Source organism: Pteronotus mesoamericanus, unplaced genomic scaffold, assembly GCF_021234165.1.
Source record: "Pteronotus mesoamericanus isolate MK-2021 breed Mesoamerican mustached bat unplaced genomic scaffold, CSHL_Meso_final scaffold_31, whole genome shotgun sequence".
Taxonomy (NCBI): Eukaryota; Metazoa; Chordata; class Mammalia; order Chiroptera; family Mormoopidae; genus Pteronotus; species Pteronotus mesoamericanus.
Genome location: NW_026555312.1, coordinates 6,206,563 through 6,224,900, shown reverse-complemented (window position 1 = coordinate 6,224,900; position 18,338 = coordinate 6,206,563). Strand labels below are relative to the sequence as shown.

General features: G+C 37.6%; 1 protein-coding gene across 1 annotated transcript; it reads left to right on the top strand.

The window, feature by feature from the left end:
- Window positions 1-1,540: 1,540 nt before the first annotated feature.
- On the top strand, window positions 1,541-15,742 carry DNTTIP2 (deoxynucleotidyltransferase terminal interacting protein 2). The gene is made up of 7 exons (XM_054592160.1): window positions 1,541-1,661; window positions 2,813-4,446; window positions 5,885-6,023; window positions 9,199-9,294; window positions 10,361-10,525; window positions 12,118-12,227; window positions 15,150-15,742. Exons 1-7 carry the CDS (start codon window positions 1,590-1,592, stop codon window positions 15,241-15,243), a joined length of 2,310 nt encoding a protein of 769 aa, XP_054448135.1. The 5' UTR covers window positions 1,541-1,589; the 3' UTR covers window positions 15,244-15,742.
- Window positions 15,743-18,338: the final 2,596 nt, after the last annotated feature.

The following is an 18,338-nucleotide window of genomic DNA, read 5'->3' as shown; positions in this document are numbered from 1 at the left end:
CTATTAGTATGATTAATGCTGTTACCTTTTGCTGTTTCAACCTCCAGTAGGTTCACTTTCCTTCCTCTGTATACCATTCTACTGCTCTTTAATCCAGCCTTTCTCTCCTGTTCTTCTTACATAGTCTCACTGCTACCCAGCCCTACCAATTCCTTCTTTTTGCTCCTTACCACATTCTCCACAAGAACCAATCTAAACTTTTCCCATTCTTCTGGGCAGATGAATCTTCTACTTAAACACAAAATAGGAGTTACCTATCCAAAATCTCTTCCTAGTTTCTTCTCTCCATTTTAATTTCCTTGTATTCACATTCTCCTCTCTGCTTCAAATTATCAGCTCTTTCCTTCTGCCCCAAAGGAAGGAGAATTCTTCTGTGGCAACACCCTCCATCTTTATTTTTTTATTCCATTCTTCAGTTGGGAATAGGCTTGGCTGCAAATAACAAAAAATCCCCAAATAACAGTGACTTAAAAAAAGACAGGTGTGTTTCTCAGGTGAAGCAGATCTAGAAGTAGGCTGTTTAGGACTGATACGGCAGCTCCGTTGTCTTGGACCCATGTTTTTTTCTTCCTCACTCCTCTGCTCCCCATCCTCTTGGCAACAACTTGCTTGAAAACCAGAAAGTACAACTTTCCAGGGAGTAAAATGAAGTTAAAGAAGGCAGGGAAGGACCTCCTCTCTTTTAAGATGTCCCTTAACACTACACAACACTTAATTTATATGTAACTGGCCGGAGTTCAGCCATATCTGGCTGCAAGGGAAGCAATGAATGGAGTTATTTAGCTGAGTGACAGTGTGCCCGCTGAAAAAAACATCTGTGCTTTGAGACATGAAGAAAACAAAAGTCTCCTGTAATAAAGTAGAATACATTTAGCGAGTCACCCATCCTTTCTCACCTCCAACAATATCCATCTACTTCTTCAATCTCTTTCCATTCCCCTGAAACATTCTAGCTCTCCACACTTCATCCTAAACAAAACCTAAAACCTTCTATTGATTCAGATTTTTTCACTGTAAAATTTTTTTATCACTCTTCTTTACAGTTTAACATTTCTTCCTTTCTGCTTATTTCCAATCCTTAGTCACCATCTCACCTTTAGATTATATAGCTTCCTAACTAGTTGCCGCACTCCAGCGGTATTTAACATAAATATCTTTACCCCAAGTAAGTCTTCAAATTTAATTTTGTTTTATTTATAATTAACTTCATAAATAATACAAGAGTAATGATTGTTTTTAAAGTATAAATAATGCAAACGTCTCCTTCGGCCACACCGAACAAACGAAAGGATAAATAATCATAGAAGCGATTCTACAACTCGTGTGACAAAGGCCGTCTGTCCCTGCGCATTTCACCGTCCCAACTAAGAACTCTCCCTGCAAACGGACAGCCTATCTTCTGCACTGGAGCAAATCCATACCCCTCCGGAATCCACGTCGGCAGGCTGGGCCTTAGGCAGGTGGGGCGGAAATAGGTAAAAGATTCTCGCGAGTTTCCGAATCCGCGCAGAAAATGCGAACGAGGTTCTCTGACGCACTTCCGTGGCGCCGGAAAGGAGGCAGGCCGTGGTGTCTCCGAGTCGGTTAAGATGGTGCTCACGAGGTCGGCGCGGCCGCAGGCCACTAACCAAACTACGCCTGCTGAAAGCTCCGGGCAGAAGGTAGGAAACAACAGGGCTCCCTCATTTCTGCTCGCTGCTTCGCAGAATAGCTCTGAGGGCGCGGGGGGTGGGGGGGCGGCACGAGGGACCCGCGAGCGTTAGAGGGAGGAGCAGACAAGGAAAGTCCAGAGTGGCCAGCCGCGGGCTGCTGCGCACCAGACCCGGCGCTGAGCCTGCCGCTTCCTCCTCAGTCCTCGCTACAGACTTTAACGCAGTTCTAGTGTGGAACAGAGTAGGTAGGTAACTTGTTTTGGGTTAGTTCAGCTCTGTATAGCAGATGAACAGCTCGAGCCTTTTAACGTTACTGTTAACACAGTACTAAGGATTAGTTACAGTCACCAAGCGTGAGCCTAATATTGCAGGGTTCGAGAGAATGACACCTTTGGTCGTGGGGAGGTCGGCGGTGGCCCCACAGCACCTCCTTTTGGCTTGGGGGAGGTCTACAGTGATGCCTTCTGGTGGCTCTCAGTGACGCTAGTTGTCAGTCGTCTCTGGTTTAGCGATGAAGGAAAAGGAGCGTTAATTCACTTACCTATTTAAAGGTAAGGGCAACCATCGATTCTATCGGTGTGTGTACCTAAACATGTTTTTGCTCAGGGTTAATAATATTCTCCTTATCTTCTCTTCCCCATTTGTGTTGAAATGTAGGTCCACCTAGAATATTTGACTTTCTTGAGTGTAGAAGTTTTTTTCTTTTCAATTATTTTTTGCTCGCTCAAGTTAGATTCAGGGGCTTGGGTGAGGCAAGTGAAGCGGGGCCCTGCAATGCAAGGATGGATACTGTATTTTTTATTTTTATTTTTTAATTTTATTTATTTTTAGATGGGGAGAGGGAGGGAGAAAGAGAGGGAGAGAAACATCAATGTGTGGTTACCTCTTGCGTGTCCCTTGTTAGGGATCTAGCCTGCACCCCAGGCATGTGCCCTTACTGGGAATTGAACCAGGACTTTCTGCTTCACAGGCTGACGCTCAATCCACTGAGCCACACCAGTCACGGCTCTTTCATTAATGGGTGGTGGTGGTGGTTTTTTTGTTCACCTTGTTTACTGAGTTTTCTGCCCTTTAAAATTTGCTCCTGAGAGGAGTTGCCTCATTCACTTTGCCCACGTCCCAGTCCTACCTAAATTAACTGTGTATTTTCTGGCTTACAGAATTCTGGTAAAAGAATTCAAGAGCATATAAAAGGCGGGAAGGAATCTCCATCTGATGACTCAAGTACCACTGATTCACAGAGCAATAGGAAACACAGTCCAATTCCTAAAACTCCTAAAACTGGAAAGAGGAAGAGCAGAACTGCAAGCTCCTTATCAGAAATGAACAGACCATCTACTGATGGAGAGACCTCTGAAGCAGAGTCAAATTGTTCTTCTGTGTTTGAGCTCCAGGATTCCATCTTAAGAGTAACTAGGAGAAGGCAAATCTTAGTTGCACGTGACCCACTGTCCAGTGTTAAGAAAAGGCTGAAAATAACTCCCATAAGTGAGTCTCATACTGAAGAAGAAGTCTCTGAAGCAGAATCACACGTTTCAGGTATTTCTAGAATTGTGCCTTATACAAGAACCAGAAGAAGTAAGGCTAAATCCCTAACAGATCCAAGCCAAGAATCACATGCAGAAGCTATTTCTGATGCGGAGTCATCATGCTCAGATATTTCTACATTTTCCAGAATTGCAACTAGGAGAACAACAAGGAGTATGCAGAGGAAATTACAGGCACAAATGGAGGAGAAAGGCACTAAGGTTATACTAGGAAATGAAAAGCAAATGATAAATACACCTATGAATTCAGAGGATTCTGATACCAGACAAACTTCTCATTTACAAGGAAGATCACTTTCTCAGATAAATAAGCCAGATTTCTCTAATAATGAAATCTGTAATGACTTTGATGATTCCTTCCAGGAAAAATCAGGAAAAGAACCAACAGTGCAAGAATACCGACATCTTAATAAAAGAGATGAAAAACAGGCCAATGTTGCACCTCTCAAAGAAGTAACACAGCAGAGTTGTAAGAGTTTAGATGAAGAACCTGAAGGAATCATAGATAAGGGGAAAGAAATTAATGAGAAAAATTCTGAGTTGAAGAGTTGTTCTGAACTTCAGGACAATAGCCTTCAGCAGTTAGTTTCTCAGAGGCATTCAACCCCCCAAAATAACAAAACTACATCAAAGCCCTCAAATCATAACTGTGAGGCTATTATGAAATCATTAGCTGAAACATTTGCAGTTGTGGAAATAGATAGGTGGACTGAAGAGAGAAAGAGCACCGTAAAAACAAGTGACTTCACATCTAGTAATGGTGATGGTAGTGATGAAGAAGAGTGCACAATTATAGCTGTCAATGAAGATGTGAATAAAGAAAGGGATGTAGATTTTGAGTGTAATACTGAGCTGTACAAGTCTGAGCTCAACACATCTCAGGATGCAGGTGATTCTGTTTTATTACTTCTCAGCAGTGATGAAAGCCAGCAGTCTGAAAATAGTGAGATTGAAGAGGACACGGTGTGTTTTGTTGAAAATAGTGCTCAAAGGGAGTCATTAAATGGAGACTCAGAAAATAAGTTATGTGACAATGCATTGTTTGTAATTGACACAACACCTGGATTAAGTGCTGTTAAAAATTTTTACTTGGATGAGGAAGACAAGGCAAGTGAGGGTGCCATTGAGGAAGAAAAAGAAGAGGAGGAAGAGGATGAAAAAAGTGAAGATGAACCATCAGACCAAGATAAAAATAAAGATGAGTTTAGTGATGAAGATGACTTATTAAATGACACGAAGTCTAAACTGTAAGTTTTATCTTTATTTTAAAAATTAAGTTGATATATATTTCTAACAGCTAATTTACCATAAAAATATTAGAAAGCATGGGAATTGACAGAATTATTGCCTTGCGTTCTGTATGGGAGAGCTCTTTTATCCAGCATTTCCTTCATCTATGTGGATGTCTTTGTTAGTCATATTTTTCCCACCAATGATAAAAAGTGCTTGTTTTGGTAATGTTAAAAATCATCTGTCAGGATTTTCCTGCATGATTGTTAATAGCAATATAAAAGGGAAGGGAAATACCTTTTATTATTATTATTATTATATGTTGATTGTAGAGAAATTGAAAAATACAGCCTGGGGAAAATAACCTATAATCTCATCTACCCTCCCCCCCCCCCACTGAAAAGCATTAATATTTGGGGCTCTTTCTTTAGTGTCTTTTCCTCGGTTGTAAGTTATTTTTCCCAAGTACAGGCCCCTGGTAGCTGCATATCCGTGAAATACAGGCATTTTTTTAAAGGACTATATATTAATTGGATGCCCAGTGAAACCAGTCTCAGGCTAGGCTCAGGCATTCTTATTTTTTGAAACTTGCAGTCCCCCTCCCTAAGGTAATTCCAGTGCACTTTCAGGGTTGAGAATCACTGCCAAAGCACTGCAATAAAATGATTTCATTTTTCCATTAGAGGCTGATTATCAAAACTTTCAGCTTCTCAGTTTATGTGAATAATTAGGGAAGAAAGTGATTATAAGTCCAAGTGTACTTGCTTATAAAAAGGACCTTTCATTAATATAAAGTAGAAATTTTTATTCCATAAATACAGCAGGACCTCAGGCCACCTGCAGAAGAATCTAATATGTTAGGTCTGGGATATGACATATTTTTAGAAAACTCCAATGGGAAATATGGATGCTCATCACTGTTTAAAAATTCCTTAATTTAGAGGCACTACCAATACTTTTGGTTACCCAGAAGAATATTCTAAGTTTGGATAACTTGGAAGTTCAGAATAGAAGAACCTGTTTTAGAGATGGAAATACGTACATTTAGTAACTTACTAACCATATATGAAGTTGAGCCAAATTGCCAGATGCATCTCCTCTTCTGTAAATCTTTTCTTTATGAAAGTCCTGTTATGAAATCTGTTGGCATATTATATGGCCTTGATCCTCTTAAAATCTGGGGAATAAATTAGGATGTGCCCCCCACAAGCTTTTTGTTTAATTCATTATTCATCCAGAGTTTTTTTCTTAGTGACTTTACTAGATTTAAACTATGTATTTTTTCAGTTTTTCAAAACTTAATTTTAAATATAAAAATTTACTCTTGATTGTAAATATAAGAGTTTTTTTTTTTCGTCATTGACAGTAAGAGAAGAAAAGCAATTTTAAAATGGTCTCAATTGTTTGTGTTTTGATTTAATTACTTGATTTTTTAAGTCTTCATTTCTTTTTCAGACTGAAGTTGACAAGCAGCAGCATAGACACCGGTCTGAGTATCAAGCAATTGGGTGGTTTGTATATAAATTTTAATGCAGACAAACTACAGTCAAACAAGAAAACCCTAACACAGATCAAGGAGAAAAAGAAAAATGAAGTAAGTTACATGAAGTGTCCTAGAGGCTTTCATAGAACTAGCCAGCTACTTCTAGAAATGATTAGTCCTTGGTAAGAGACTGATTTTCCTACAGTGAAATCACATCAGCCTTCTGTGCTCCTTTTTCCACCTCTTTCCAAAACAGTCATTTCTCGTTTTTATAATGTCCTAGCTGTAAAAGATAACACTTGAAAAAGTAAAGTAACACAGGATCAGTGTTCCTCTTGCATTCACCAGTTGTGATGCCAGGGATTGTATTTTCTTCTTTTTTCGAACTATAATTTTAGTTAACTGTTTCTGAGACTGTGGTGAGAATCTGAAAGCTGTGAGTGCCCACCAGGATAAAGTGCGCGGGTGCACCTAGACATAAAATTGTACATTTAATTTCAGAAGGAAATTACAGGGTAGGTAACTTCATCCAAACACCCAGCTTTAGCTGCCACTTTTACACAGCTTCTTCCCACATCTGTATTTTCTAGCCTTGCTCCCTTCAAATCTTTCTTCGGGTCTTTAAATCCAGGTGCCTGATGTCTCTTCCTTCATATGTGCTCAGGCACTTGATCTCATTAATTGCCATACTTCTGTTTCCTGCCTGAACCAGCTCCTCCTTTTGTATTCTCTATCCTGGTTAATGATGCCAGAGTCTTTCTGTTTTGCAATCACTAAGCCTGGGCTACAATAATTCTTACATACTGACTGCTGCAGCCCCTTTACTCCTTGTTATTCAAGCTATTCTCCATACTCTTGTTAAGTTTTCTAAAAATATAATATGACCATGACATTCTTCTCTTTTAAGTCCTTCGGTGGCTCCTCGAAGCCTTCAGAATGCCTCTGTTCCTCCACTTCTATCCACCTGCTGTGTTCTCACCATCAAAGACTGCTGTAGTTACCTGAACAGACCCTGCTCTTTCCCAGGCCAATGCAGACATCATAGATCACTGTCTTTGGGAAACATTCTTTGACCCTAGTCCTTCCCACAACCTCCTCTGTACTTTTGTAACACCCTGTATCAGTCAGATTTATTATTAATCATGTGGTATAATGGTTATGTTACTGAGTTTTATCTGTATTCCTAAATAGGATTTCTCAACCATAGCAATATTTATGTTTTGGGCTGCATAATTCTTTGTTGTGGGAGGGCGTCTGCGCATTGTATGAGGTTTAGCAGCAGCCCTGGCCTCTACCCACTAGATGGGAATAGCATCCACCCCCCCCCCCACCGCCACCACACACACACACACCAGAAATGTCTTCAGAAATTGCCAGCTGCTCCCAATTGAGAACCACTGTCCTAAACCCTAGTATGGTATTTAACACACAGCAAGCTCTTAATAATCTGTTAAATGTCATGCTCTCTCTTCTGAGTGATAGGAAAGTCTAGACTGCTGCTGTACTACCCAGAAACTTACAAGCCTGAACCTGAATTGGGGATGTCTAAGTTGATAATGTCAGATGTTATTGACTGAATTAATACTACTGTATTCCTGTGAACTATTTTGAGGACTGAGCAGTAATCTTCTTTAGTTCTTGTACTGGGGGAGATGACTAATTACCCTGAGGTTTCTTTTAGTCACAGAAATGGTATTACGACAACATTTAAGTCTAGTAACAAAAATACAGAAGTAACTTAGGAAAAAATTAAAAGATTTGATTGACTACACAAAATTTTGAAACTTAAGCAATTAAACCTTGAATGGTGTGGCTCTGTTGGGTGTTGTCCTGTGAAACAAGGTCACCAGTTCGATTCCCGATCAGTGTACATCCCTGGATTACGGGTTCATTCCTTGGTTGGGGTTCATACAGGAGGCAGCCTATTGGTGTTTCTCATATCAGTGTTTCTTCCCCTCTCTCTAAAAATAAATAAATAAAATATTTTGTATTTATTTGCTTAACAAAGACAAGTAAAAGACCACAGATTAATATCAAGATACAAAATATACTTCTACATATTAATAATGCAACTCTATTCAAAAGTGGAAAAGTACCCAAAAGAGTACAGGTATCCCCACTGAAGAGAACTTTATGTATTAAGATGATCAGCAGCAAATGAAAATAGCCAAGCGACACCACTAACAACATAAAAAAAAAGATAATGCCCTGTGTTGGTGGCAATATAAAGAAAAGGGCCATGATTAACTGTTGGTAGGAGTTTATACTATCTGAATGTAAGGCAATTTACCATTACCTGTAAAAATTTTAAATGACACAAATTTTGAAGTCATTTTTATCACAATCACAAGTATGCAGAAGTGATGTTTACAGTGTTTAATGAAAAGTTTAATGGAGACAAAGTAAATGTTAGAAGAAAACTGGTATATAACAGCTATTAATAAAGTTGTTGATCTATGTATAAATTGGCGTTGAAAGATCATCCAAGATACATTGAGTTGCAAGAAGCATATTTGTCTAGATAGGATTGTCTCATTGGTAGAACATAAGAAGTGTATGTTGTTGAGTCAAAATCTATATTGCTGTACTTATTAACAGTCTAGCCAGTCTCCTCAGATTATAAGCTGTTTTACCAACATCAAAAAAACTTACTGAAATCTAGTCAGGTTTTTTCCAGGGATTTCAAGAGCTATGTGCCATAGTTCCCATTATCTTTACTTTCCAGTTTGGTGCAGGTGGCTGGTTGCAAAGCAATAAATACAAATTGACATGATATAAATCTGATGTGTTCAGATTAGTAAAAGAAATTTGAACTGATGATTGACTTTATAGATTTCCTAAAGTAGTTCTCTAGTTTGCTTCATAAAACATTTTTTTTTAGATTTTTATTTATTTTTAGAGAAAGGGGAAGGGGGAAAGGGGGAAAGAAACATCAATGTGGGAGCAACATCAATCGGTTGTCTCGCGCATGCACCCCAACTGGGGACCGGGCTGCAACCCAGGCATGTGCCCTGACCAGAAAATCAAACCAGGTGACCTTTCATTTTGTAGGGCAATGCTCAACCAACTAAGCCCCGCTGGTCAGGGCTCCTAAAACATTTTTATTGTAATAAAATTTACAAATTTAAGTACAAGAAAAACTTTGCAGTAATATGTCTGCATATAAAGAAGGTTAATATTTTGGGAATAGTCTTCAGTCTGAGAGAGGTTTCCCTAGTAAGACAAAAGATGTTGAAAAGGTTATATGACATCCTGAAATCTTAAAATCAGTTTAATATTTTTATAGATTATGCAGAAAGTCGTCATTACTCCTGATTTTGAGAAAAACTACTGTGTCCCACCATATCGTGAATCAAAGTTTCAACTTCAAAAAAAACGCAGGGTAAGTGCAAAGACTCTCATTATTTAAAATGTATTAGAGGTAAATGAATATACTGTGTTCAGCTCATATACAACATGGTTATACAATAAAAAATAGATATTTTCAGAGAAAATTGTCATGGATACCTAAGGGCCTATAAAATATGGTTCCGTAAACACATTTTATATGGATTTTCACAAAATGAAAGTGCACCGAGTGATGAACATAGAGACAACTTTTTTTTTCCTCCTTAAAAATAGTGACAGTCACCATTTAAAGTCACTGTCCATACTTTTGGCTTATAAGTACTGTTCACTGAACGATAGGAACTCTTGTCTGTTGCATACTGTTGAAGGGAACCATGTAGCCAGCCAGAAATCTGGTCTATTTAGTCTGCCAGATGAGAAATAGAAACTGTTTTCTTTACTAAAATATAGAGATTGCTTCCATCTGACATTTAGCATAAAGAAGTTATCAAGAGAATTAGGAAATTTGAGGAAGGTATTCCAATAATGTCTTGTAACTAATATAAAGCTCCTTGGCACATGGTAGATACTTTATAACATTGATTATATGAATGGAACAGAAAATAAAATAAAGCAAATCATTTACTAGGAGTTTTTAAAAGAATTACTTTTTAAAAAAAAATACAAATTTCTGGACTATTGGAGTGAATGACTTTGAGATACATGGGTGACTGAATAAAACTGAATCTTTACCTATAAGCTTCAGAAGTGAAAATGTTTCTGTTATCTCATGTGTAGGCTGTTTTAGACAATAGAAATGAAAGCTGTGGGTTATTCTCCCATCAAGTCAGCAATTCTTACTAAAATATAAAGTTCAGTTTAAAGGAGCCCTCATTTATGAAACTGCTAGTGCTTTACCTAATTGACCAGAGAAACCATTTTTTTTGTTGTTTCATTCCTTAATGAAAGATGAATTTGAAGACTAATACATTCTGTAAAGTAACCTTATTTGCTACTAATGAAATTTTCTGTATGTACAATTTTGGGGGAAATAAGGTATAATTTATATAGTGTTTATTAAAGTTAGAATTTTTTGTTTGTTTTCGAAATCTGAATTTCAGAAAGAACGACAGAAAACAGCAGGTGATGGCTGGTTTGGTATGAAAGCTCCAGAGTTGACAGATGAACTAAAAAATGATCTCAAAGCACTGAAGATGAGAGCTGGCATGGATCCAAAAAGGTTTTACAAGAAAAACGATAGGGATGGCTTCCCTAAGTACTTCCAGGTATGAAGAAATGGAATAATGGTGGTGATGTTCTGTGGATTTTAGCATGGGAAGGAAGCGCTATAGTGTGATCTTTCTGTTTACTCTTAAAATAGATTTATATTTACAATGCACATCAGCTCAGGCCATATAATAATGGCCAGAACCCAAGTCAGGCAGCCACCAACTTGTAATGACTCCATATAGAGAGACACAGTGCTACAGATGGTAACTAGGTTCGTAGGTAGCGAAAAGTTATGGAACCAGCCCTGGCTGGTGTGGCTCAGTGGATTGATTGCTGGCCTGCAAACCAAAAAGTTAATGGAACCTATAAAGTAGGTATTCCATCTATCACTAATGCTAGCCTAAGGGTAAATATTCTTACAGAACAGAGAACAAAAGAAGGACTCATTTGGACCAACTCTTTCTTTTTTTTTTTTTTTTTTCTTTCCTGAAGGTCCCCAGGCAAATTCTGAAAATAAGTTAAAAATTGGTTTTCAAAGTTTTCAGGTGAAGTCCAGTGGTCATCCTCTGGGAACTCTAAAATTCATTTTGTTCTTTTTGACTACTTTTCATGTCACTCATCTGGATTATTATAATGGTCCTTTGCCTCCAGGTCTGCTCTCCCTCCTAGGCCATCCTCCACATGTAACGAGACATCTATTTAGGGAACAATCAGTCCAGGATACACCTCTGTTAAATGGTATCACAGATGTCATTCAGTGATACTTGCAACAATTTTTTGTGGCTCATGGGGTAGAGTTTTTACCCCTTGATGTGGCTCTTCACAGTCAAAGTCTGCACCCAAATTAGTTCATCAACCCCTACTTTGTCACAGACTGTTGTTGGTATTTGACTTTGCATGTGCTTGGCTCTGCCATGTGTGCTTGGTGGGATTTTACTCGTACAAACCCAAGCTAATATGTCATCCTTTGTGAACCTTCTTTATCTCTCTCAGGCAGAATTGGTCACTTAGTGTTTAGACTAAGCAATGCTTTTGTTCAGCATAATACTATGTTATGTTTTAATTGTTTAGTTAACTGCCTGCAGATCTTCCTTTCAAGACTATGGTCTACTCATTGCCAAGGACCAAATGGTCATTATCTTTCCCTATACCTAGGACAGTGCCTGGCACACAGTAGACACTCAGTACAGTTTACTTGGTTGAGTGTATGTACTAATGCAGAGTGGTTAATAAGAAGGTTCTAAGCTGGCAGCATTTATGATAATCTAGGAGATCAAATTGGTGTGTAATAGAATTTATGTATCAGTTTCATTAAGTTGGAGAGCTAAGACAAGAGTTTACCTGTCCCACTTTTTCCCTCTAGTTACATTATTTATCAAGAATTTACTATATTGTCTAGCACTAAATTATATAAAAGGAATTTTGGATTTATTTTAAACTAATGAAGAAATGTCATTAGGAATTAATGCAGATTGAGTAGGTAATTTATTTTTGCTTTTAAAAATGGCAAAATTAACTTTAATATTGGTGTAATGTACACCTAAGTTTTCATTCCTTTCAATAAATACACTTTCTCAGAGCCACTCTGAAATAGGAAAGCAATGTGCCATTCAGGTATTGGATGACATATTTTACCAATTGTTCGTAGATTGGAACCATTGTTGACAATCCAGCTGACTTCTACCATTCACGAATTCCCAAGAAACAAAGAAAGAAAACTATTGTGGAAGAACTGCTGGCTGATTCTGAATTCAGAAGGTAAAGGAATTTATGTTTCACTTTATAATATGTATGCTTTCCTTTAGAATATTTATAAACTTTTTAAATTTCAGATTATTTTTAAATGCTTTAGCAGACTTTCGCAACGGCAGCACTACTTATACTTTGGATGGGATAATTCCTTATTAGAGGATACTTTCATGTGCATTGTAGAATGTTTAGCAGCATCCTTGGCCTCTATCCCCACTATATGCCAGTAGCAACCACCCATTCATGACAATCAAAAATGTCTCCAGACATTTTCATATGTCCCCTGCAGGGTATATAAGCATTCCCAGTTTAGAACAACTGCTTTAGAGAGAAGCTGCAAAATATTTGACAGACTGAAGGAGAATGAGCCTGCAAAGGAGACTGGGAAAGAATAGCTAAGGGAACATTAAGAAAGCTAGGAAGGCACAATGTCATAAAAGTCATGGAAAGAGAATGTTTTAAGGAGGTAAAAGCCAGTGGAGTGGTTAACAAGAAATGCTACTGAGGAATCAAATGAAATAACTGAAAACTTCCTTTGGATTTAGTTAGAGTAACTTTGGCAGGACTTTTAGGGGAGCAATGGGGAAGAAAACAACTGGAGAATGACTTGAAAATGAAGGAATAGATACAACTCTTTGAAGAAGTTTTGTGAAGAGGAAGAGAGAGGCATGGCTAATAGATAAGGACTGAGAGGATTTTTTTAAGACGGGAGTAATCTAAGTACGTTTAAATGTCCTTGAAGTAGCTACATACATATTATAGGAGACTTAAAAGCATACCTCATATAGTAACCTCTGCTAAAGTTCCAGATTGGTTTAGTAGCAAAAGTAAAAGTAAAAATAGCAAAAGTAAAAATATCAAGGATTCTAAAATAATGTAGATTGTAAGTATAGAAAACAAATTTAACTCAAAATGTTATATAAGCTATTAAATGAGTCTGGGTAATGGTAAAAAATTTAGAAATAAGCACTATCAACATTGCTCTAATTTCTGAGATTGCCATCATAAATACTACAAAGTATAGATCAGTTTTTATCCATAACATGGTTAATACTTAGGTAAGTGTTAAAACACTAAAAAAAAAAAAATCTTAGAATAAGGAGGCTGGGGCAGTAGACTAGAAATATAATATCATGAAACTCATAAAATTGCAGGTTAGAGGCTGTCATATCGGTTCATTGTTTCCCATACCCAGTCATTGAATACCATTTTAACAATTTTGTACAATTATCTGTATGCTGCCTACTTTATTTTAAAAGGAAGGACACTTTATTGCTACTGTGAGTTTGTCAATATTAATTAAGATAAACTACATTACTTAAAATGAATATTGTCCTGAATTTACATGCCAAAATATGTGAAACACTCTGCTAGCCCATCTCTTCATGAACAGTTTTAATCAATCCCCTCTGCAGCTGGGCTCAGGTGGTTTTCTCTGACTACTTTGGGATAGGGAACTTCACTGAATGTATTTAATGCATCAGATGTTCACTAGTAGGAATGTCCTGGGACAGAAGAAAATGCTTCTGGTTTATGTGGTTTCTGATTTTGTTTCATTTTTAATCTAACCTTAGATTTGTTAGAAAGTCTGTGTAAACTGTGCTTTGGGGATTGAATGAGCTGTAAAGTTTAATGGTTTAAATCAGGGGTCCCCACCCCCAGGGCCACTGACCAGTATCAGTCCACAGCCTGTTAGGAACTGGGCTGCACAGCAGGAGGTGAGCTTGAATGTAATGCACTTGAATCATCCAAAAATTGGTCCCTGGTGCCAAAAAGGTTGGGAACTGCTGTTTTAAATAATTTGTTTAAAAGGGAATTTTAGCTGATCCTCGGCTTTAGTTATGTGATAACAGATTTATGTAACACAGTGGATGTGCTAAAAACAAAGGAGTTACACATGTTTAGTGAATTTTTTTAGTATTTCCTACTAAAATTATTTGTGGACTGGCACCCCTTCTTCTGCTGAAGCTTCTAGCTAGTACAGCATTACTTTTTTTTTTTTTTTTTTTGCAAGAAATTGTGCTTTTGTGTTTCCAAAGCCCAATGGAGAAATACAGTGTATAGAAGCAGTTCTATGATCTAAAGATGCTTTTAAACTCTGAAGAATTATTGAAGACCTAAAAAGCTTTTATGGGTTGTATTTATCAGTATTTATCATAATAGAAATTAGAATTAAGAAACTAAAAATACTTACTCATTTTAAAGTAGTAACCTTAACATTAACTAACACATTAACATTTTTATGAAGAGAACAAAAATAATTAAATTTAAATTTCTTTAATGTCTGGCTTAAACTTGGAGCCTCATATGTGCTTCTTCATCAGTCTGCTGGGATAACACACATTATAAAGCCTCTGGGAAGCTTTGCTGAACACTCAGGAGATAATGAGCATGAAAAAGGCAACAATGTCAGTATTCTTATAAAATAGTGTTTACTTAATGGATCCCTGAAAGGGTCTCCTTCCCAGACAACACTTTGAAAACTATTGGTCTGTGATATATTTCTTAAGGTTCCAAAAAGTATATTTTGTTTTCAGGTCAGTGTAAACTTTCTTTGTTTTGCTTAGTCCTATTTTAACATTGTTAACTCACAAAAATATATAAAGCATTTGATATTAGCTGGATGTACTGCAAGAGTCTCTAGTGACTGAAAATTTACAAAAGCTTCCCTCTACAGTTGTCTTTTTTTCCTTGTTAGACTGTAAGCCTCATTGGAGCAGGGACTTTGTCTGGTTGCACTCCCTTGTCATCAGCTCCTACTATAGCTCCTTACACATGGGAACTTAATACAAATGTAATGAATAGACAGTTAAAATGCAAAAAAAGAAAAAGAAATTTAAAAGTGGCCTCCACCTCTCCAAAATGTTAAATTAACTTCTAATAATTGATGTGTCATACTTCAGAACTTAAAGTTTTGGTTTTTATTTTTAGATATAACCGAAGGAAGTACTCAGAGATCATGGCTGAAAAAGTAGCAAATGCAGCAGGAAAGAAGTTTCGAAAGAAGAAGAAATTTCGCAATTAAGATTCACCAAGCAAACCACAGTATTTTACGTCTCCCCTTTATTTATTTACTGAAAATGTTTTTGGAAACTAACACCATCACAAAAAAATTAGTGTAGACTGGCCCTATTTATTGATAGGGGTTTCTGTTTGGAAAACATTGGTTTGAGAGAAAAATGATCATATGCTCTGTGGAATAAAAGTAGGTGTATCTACAGAAGACCCACCCATGTATTGACCCATTGAAGGGAAAAGAACCTTAACAAATTTAATTGACATTTTTGTAAAGTCTTCAATGTTGGGTTATTTGAAGAAAATTGAATTAAACAACATTTAGAAAGTATGAAGTTTGCTAACATTAAAAAAAACTTTAATATGATCAAAGACATACATAACAATGTTGTAATTAACAATATTTTAAATAAAGATGTAGGTAAGGTGCATGTGTGTGTGCACGTGTGTGTGGGAGATGGTAGACAGAAAATGCCTTTTTGTCATCTGTGAACTCAGGTCCAAGAAACACTGGTACAAAGATCTAACCGGCATACAGAGATCTGCTTGTGGCCAGTATAATTGTCATAGTTGAAACTAAAGGAATGGTAAGGACTTAAAAAATAATGACTACTACCTAGAAAATTTGGGTTAAACCTGATAAAAGAAGGGCTTTCAAAATACCCTAACATCTTGAACAATTTCTAAAAAAGTCTTATTTCAAAATATTTTTAAGACAGCTTATTTAAAAATACCTACAACATAGCTAGTTTTTTAAGTGAGGAAATCAGGAAAAGGAAAGTGAGGATGGAAGAAATTAGATGAAGCCAGGGTGAAAGTTAATAAATCTGTGAGACTAACGGTTGATAAAGGCGGGCTCTGAGTTTTCTAGCATCTAACACAAAAATTCATGTCAGTGTTCTGCCACAGGATAAAACTACTTTAGAGAAATGTTATTCCTATTGTTATTAGGACCTGACAAAGTGTCCCTGGGTTCTCCCTGTAACAAGGATGTCAGACGAGAGGCAATACATGGCTGTCCAGAGCATAAATGGCAAGGTTTTTAAGAAAAGGAAGAGGGAAGCGGGCCGAGGGGCTGTATGGAAAAGTTTAATAAAACCTTGAGTAAGGTTTTGGGATAAATTCATGGGATCCCAGTCTTAGAGTACATTGGAAGAAAACATGCTCATGAAAAACAGTATTTCAATTAAAACTCTCAAGCAATGACAACTATTATTTGAATAAATAACATTGAAAATTTTCAGGAAGGATTAAAAAAATTTTCTTAGGTAACAAATTCCCCAAGCATCTGACTAATTAAAATGTAAAATTAATCTTGTTACACAATTAATCTTGTAACAAATTCCCCAAGCATCTGACTAATTAAAATGTAAAATTAATCTTGTTACACAATTTAAATTATGAGGTAGGGGCTACTATTCTCGTTTTGTATGTGAAGAAACGGGCACAGAGGTTAAGTGACCTACCTAAGATCACAGACCTAGTAAGTATAGCGTTTTCTGTCACTTTTATTTTGGCTTTGCACTATAGCTATCTGCATACTTTTTTCAGCATCACCACCAGAAACTGCTGAACTTTTCCCCTTTGACAGCTTCAAAACAAGATTTTTAGCTGAGACTGTGGCCACCTGTGTTTGTGGGGGGAGCGATGATTCCCACCTATTCACATTATGGGAGTGAAAGTGCCCTTCAAAGAAGGGTAAGTTTCGAGTGGGTCTCTGTGTATCTTCTCCCCACTAACTAGTGTGTTGAACTAATGGCAGAAGCAGTCTTGGAACATGAGGTGAGGGCTAAATTCTTAAGGTAGAAATGAGGAGGAGCCTGGATCCTCAAAATCAAGTAGCTGCCATTCCTTGGACTTTCACATGAGAGAAAAGAAACATCTCTTTAGCCAAATGCACTGCTATTTTGACTTTCCTGTCATCCGAAGCCAAAACCAATCTTAATGGTCTCGCCAATCCATGATTCTCTGTCCCTCACTAGGATGAACTCTTAAGAAAATGCAATTGATCTCAGTCTGTTTTTTCCTTCCAACATAGTTCCCAGCACAAAGCCAGTACTAAAAAAGTAGATACCAAATTGAAAGTGAATGAGGATATACATACACATAGATCATGTATACACATTTTTCGTGTTTTTCTTTTTTGCATCTCACTGAAATTTTCTGGGCAGTGCCCCACTCCCTAACTCAGCATAGCTTTTTTGGTTCTGAAAGCCAGGGAATAAAAGTCCAGGAACAAAAATAAGCCTGGATATTTCTGAGTGCACAGTGCATGAGAACTAAAGGCATGTGGTACACAAGATCTGTGGGGACCGTGCACGTAGGATGAGCGCCGAGAGTGGCAAAAGCTTGACCCATGACCCTTGGAACTGGGCACAGGCTGCTATAGATGAAGTGGCGAATAACCAATGCCAGCATCTCCAAGGTGCCACTCAGTACCACCTGATGGGATCTATAAAACCCCAGATCAGCAGGAAATTGAGATGAAACCACTCCTGGCCACTGGTCTTGAGTTGGTATTGGCCTTAAGTGGCAATAAGATGAAACGTTTCTGCCCTTTGCAGCAGCTCCCACTTTGTCAATTCCTTCCTGGAATCCTGGGTGTGTGAGGCAGAGCTGTAGTAGAGAACACAAAGAAAATAGGTCCTCAAACATGAGCACCTTCAATTTTACCTTTTCCACCTTCATGCTTTTATTTCTTCTCTTCCTACTTGCTTCAGAAAAGCAGGCATTTTCCCATCATTCCTAAGCTAATCCTTTCACCTTATCCCCATAACGTCTTTGCCCCGTAATTTTCTCAACGGTAAAATGCGGGTAATTCATGCTGCTTAGGATTTGGGAGATAAATAAATGGTAAGTGTTAAAAGTTGTTGGCATAAAGCAGGTGTTCAGAAAAAATGTGAGCTGTTCCCCTTTTTCTCGTGACTCCATTTGCTACAGGGAACCTGCCCCATCAGTTCTTGAAGGTAACACTTTTCTCCTGGTGTTCTTCCCACCTCTCTGATTACCCTCTTGGTCTCTTTGAAGACCTCATTCTTTGTCTATCCTTCAAATGTCTGTGCTCTAGGCTTCTGTCCTCAACTGTCATCTCTTCACTCTACACTC

Bases quoted from the DNA above. Each gene is read 5' to 3' on its own strand.
- DNTTIP2 (XM_054592160.1), top strand. From the start codon at position 1,590: ATGGTGCTCACGAGGTCGGCGCGGCCGCAGGCCACTAACCAAACTACG. The intron at 6,024-9,198 runs GTAAGTTACATG...ATATTTTTATAG, and splicing joins AGGAGAAAAAGAAAAATGAA to ATTATGCAGAAAGTCGTCAT. The intron at 12,228-15,149 runs GTAAAGGAATTT...TTTTATTTTTAG, and splicing joins GCTGATTCTGAATTCAGAAG to ATATAACCGAAGGAAGTACT.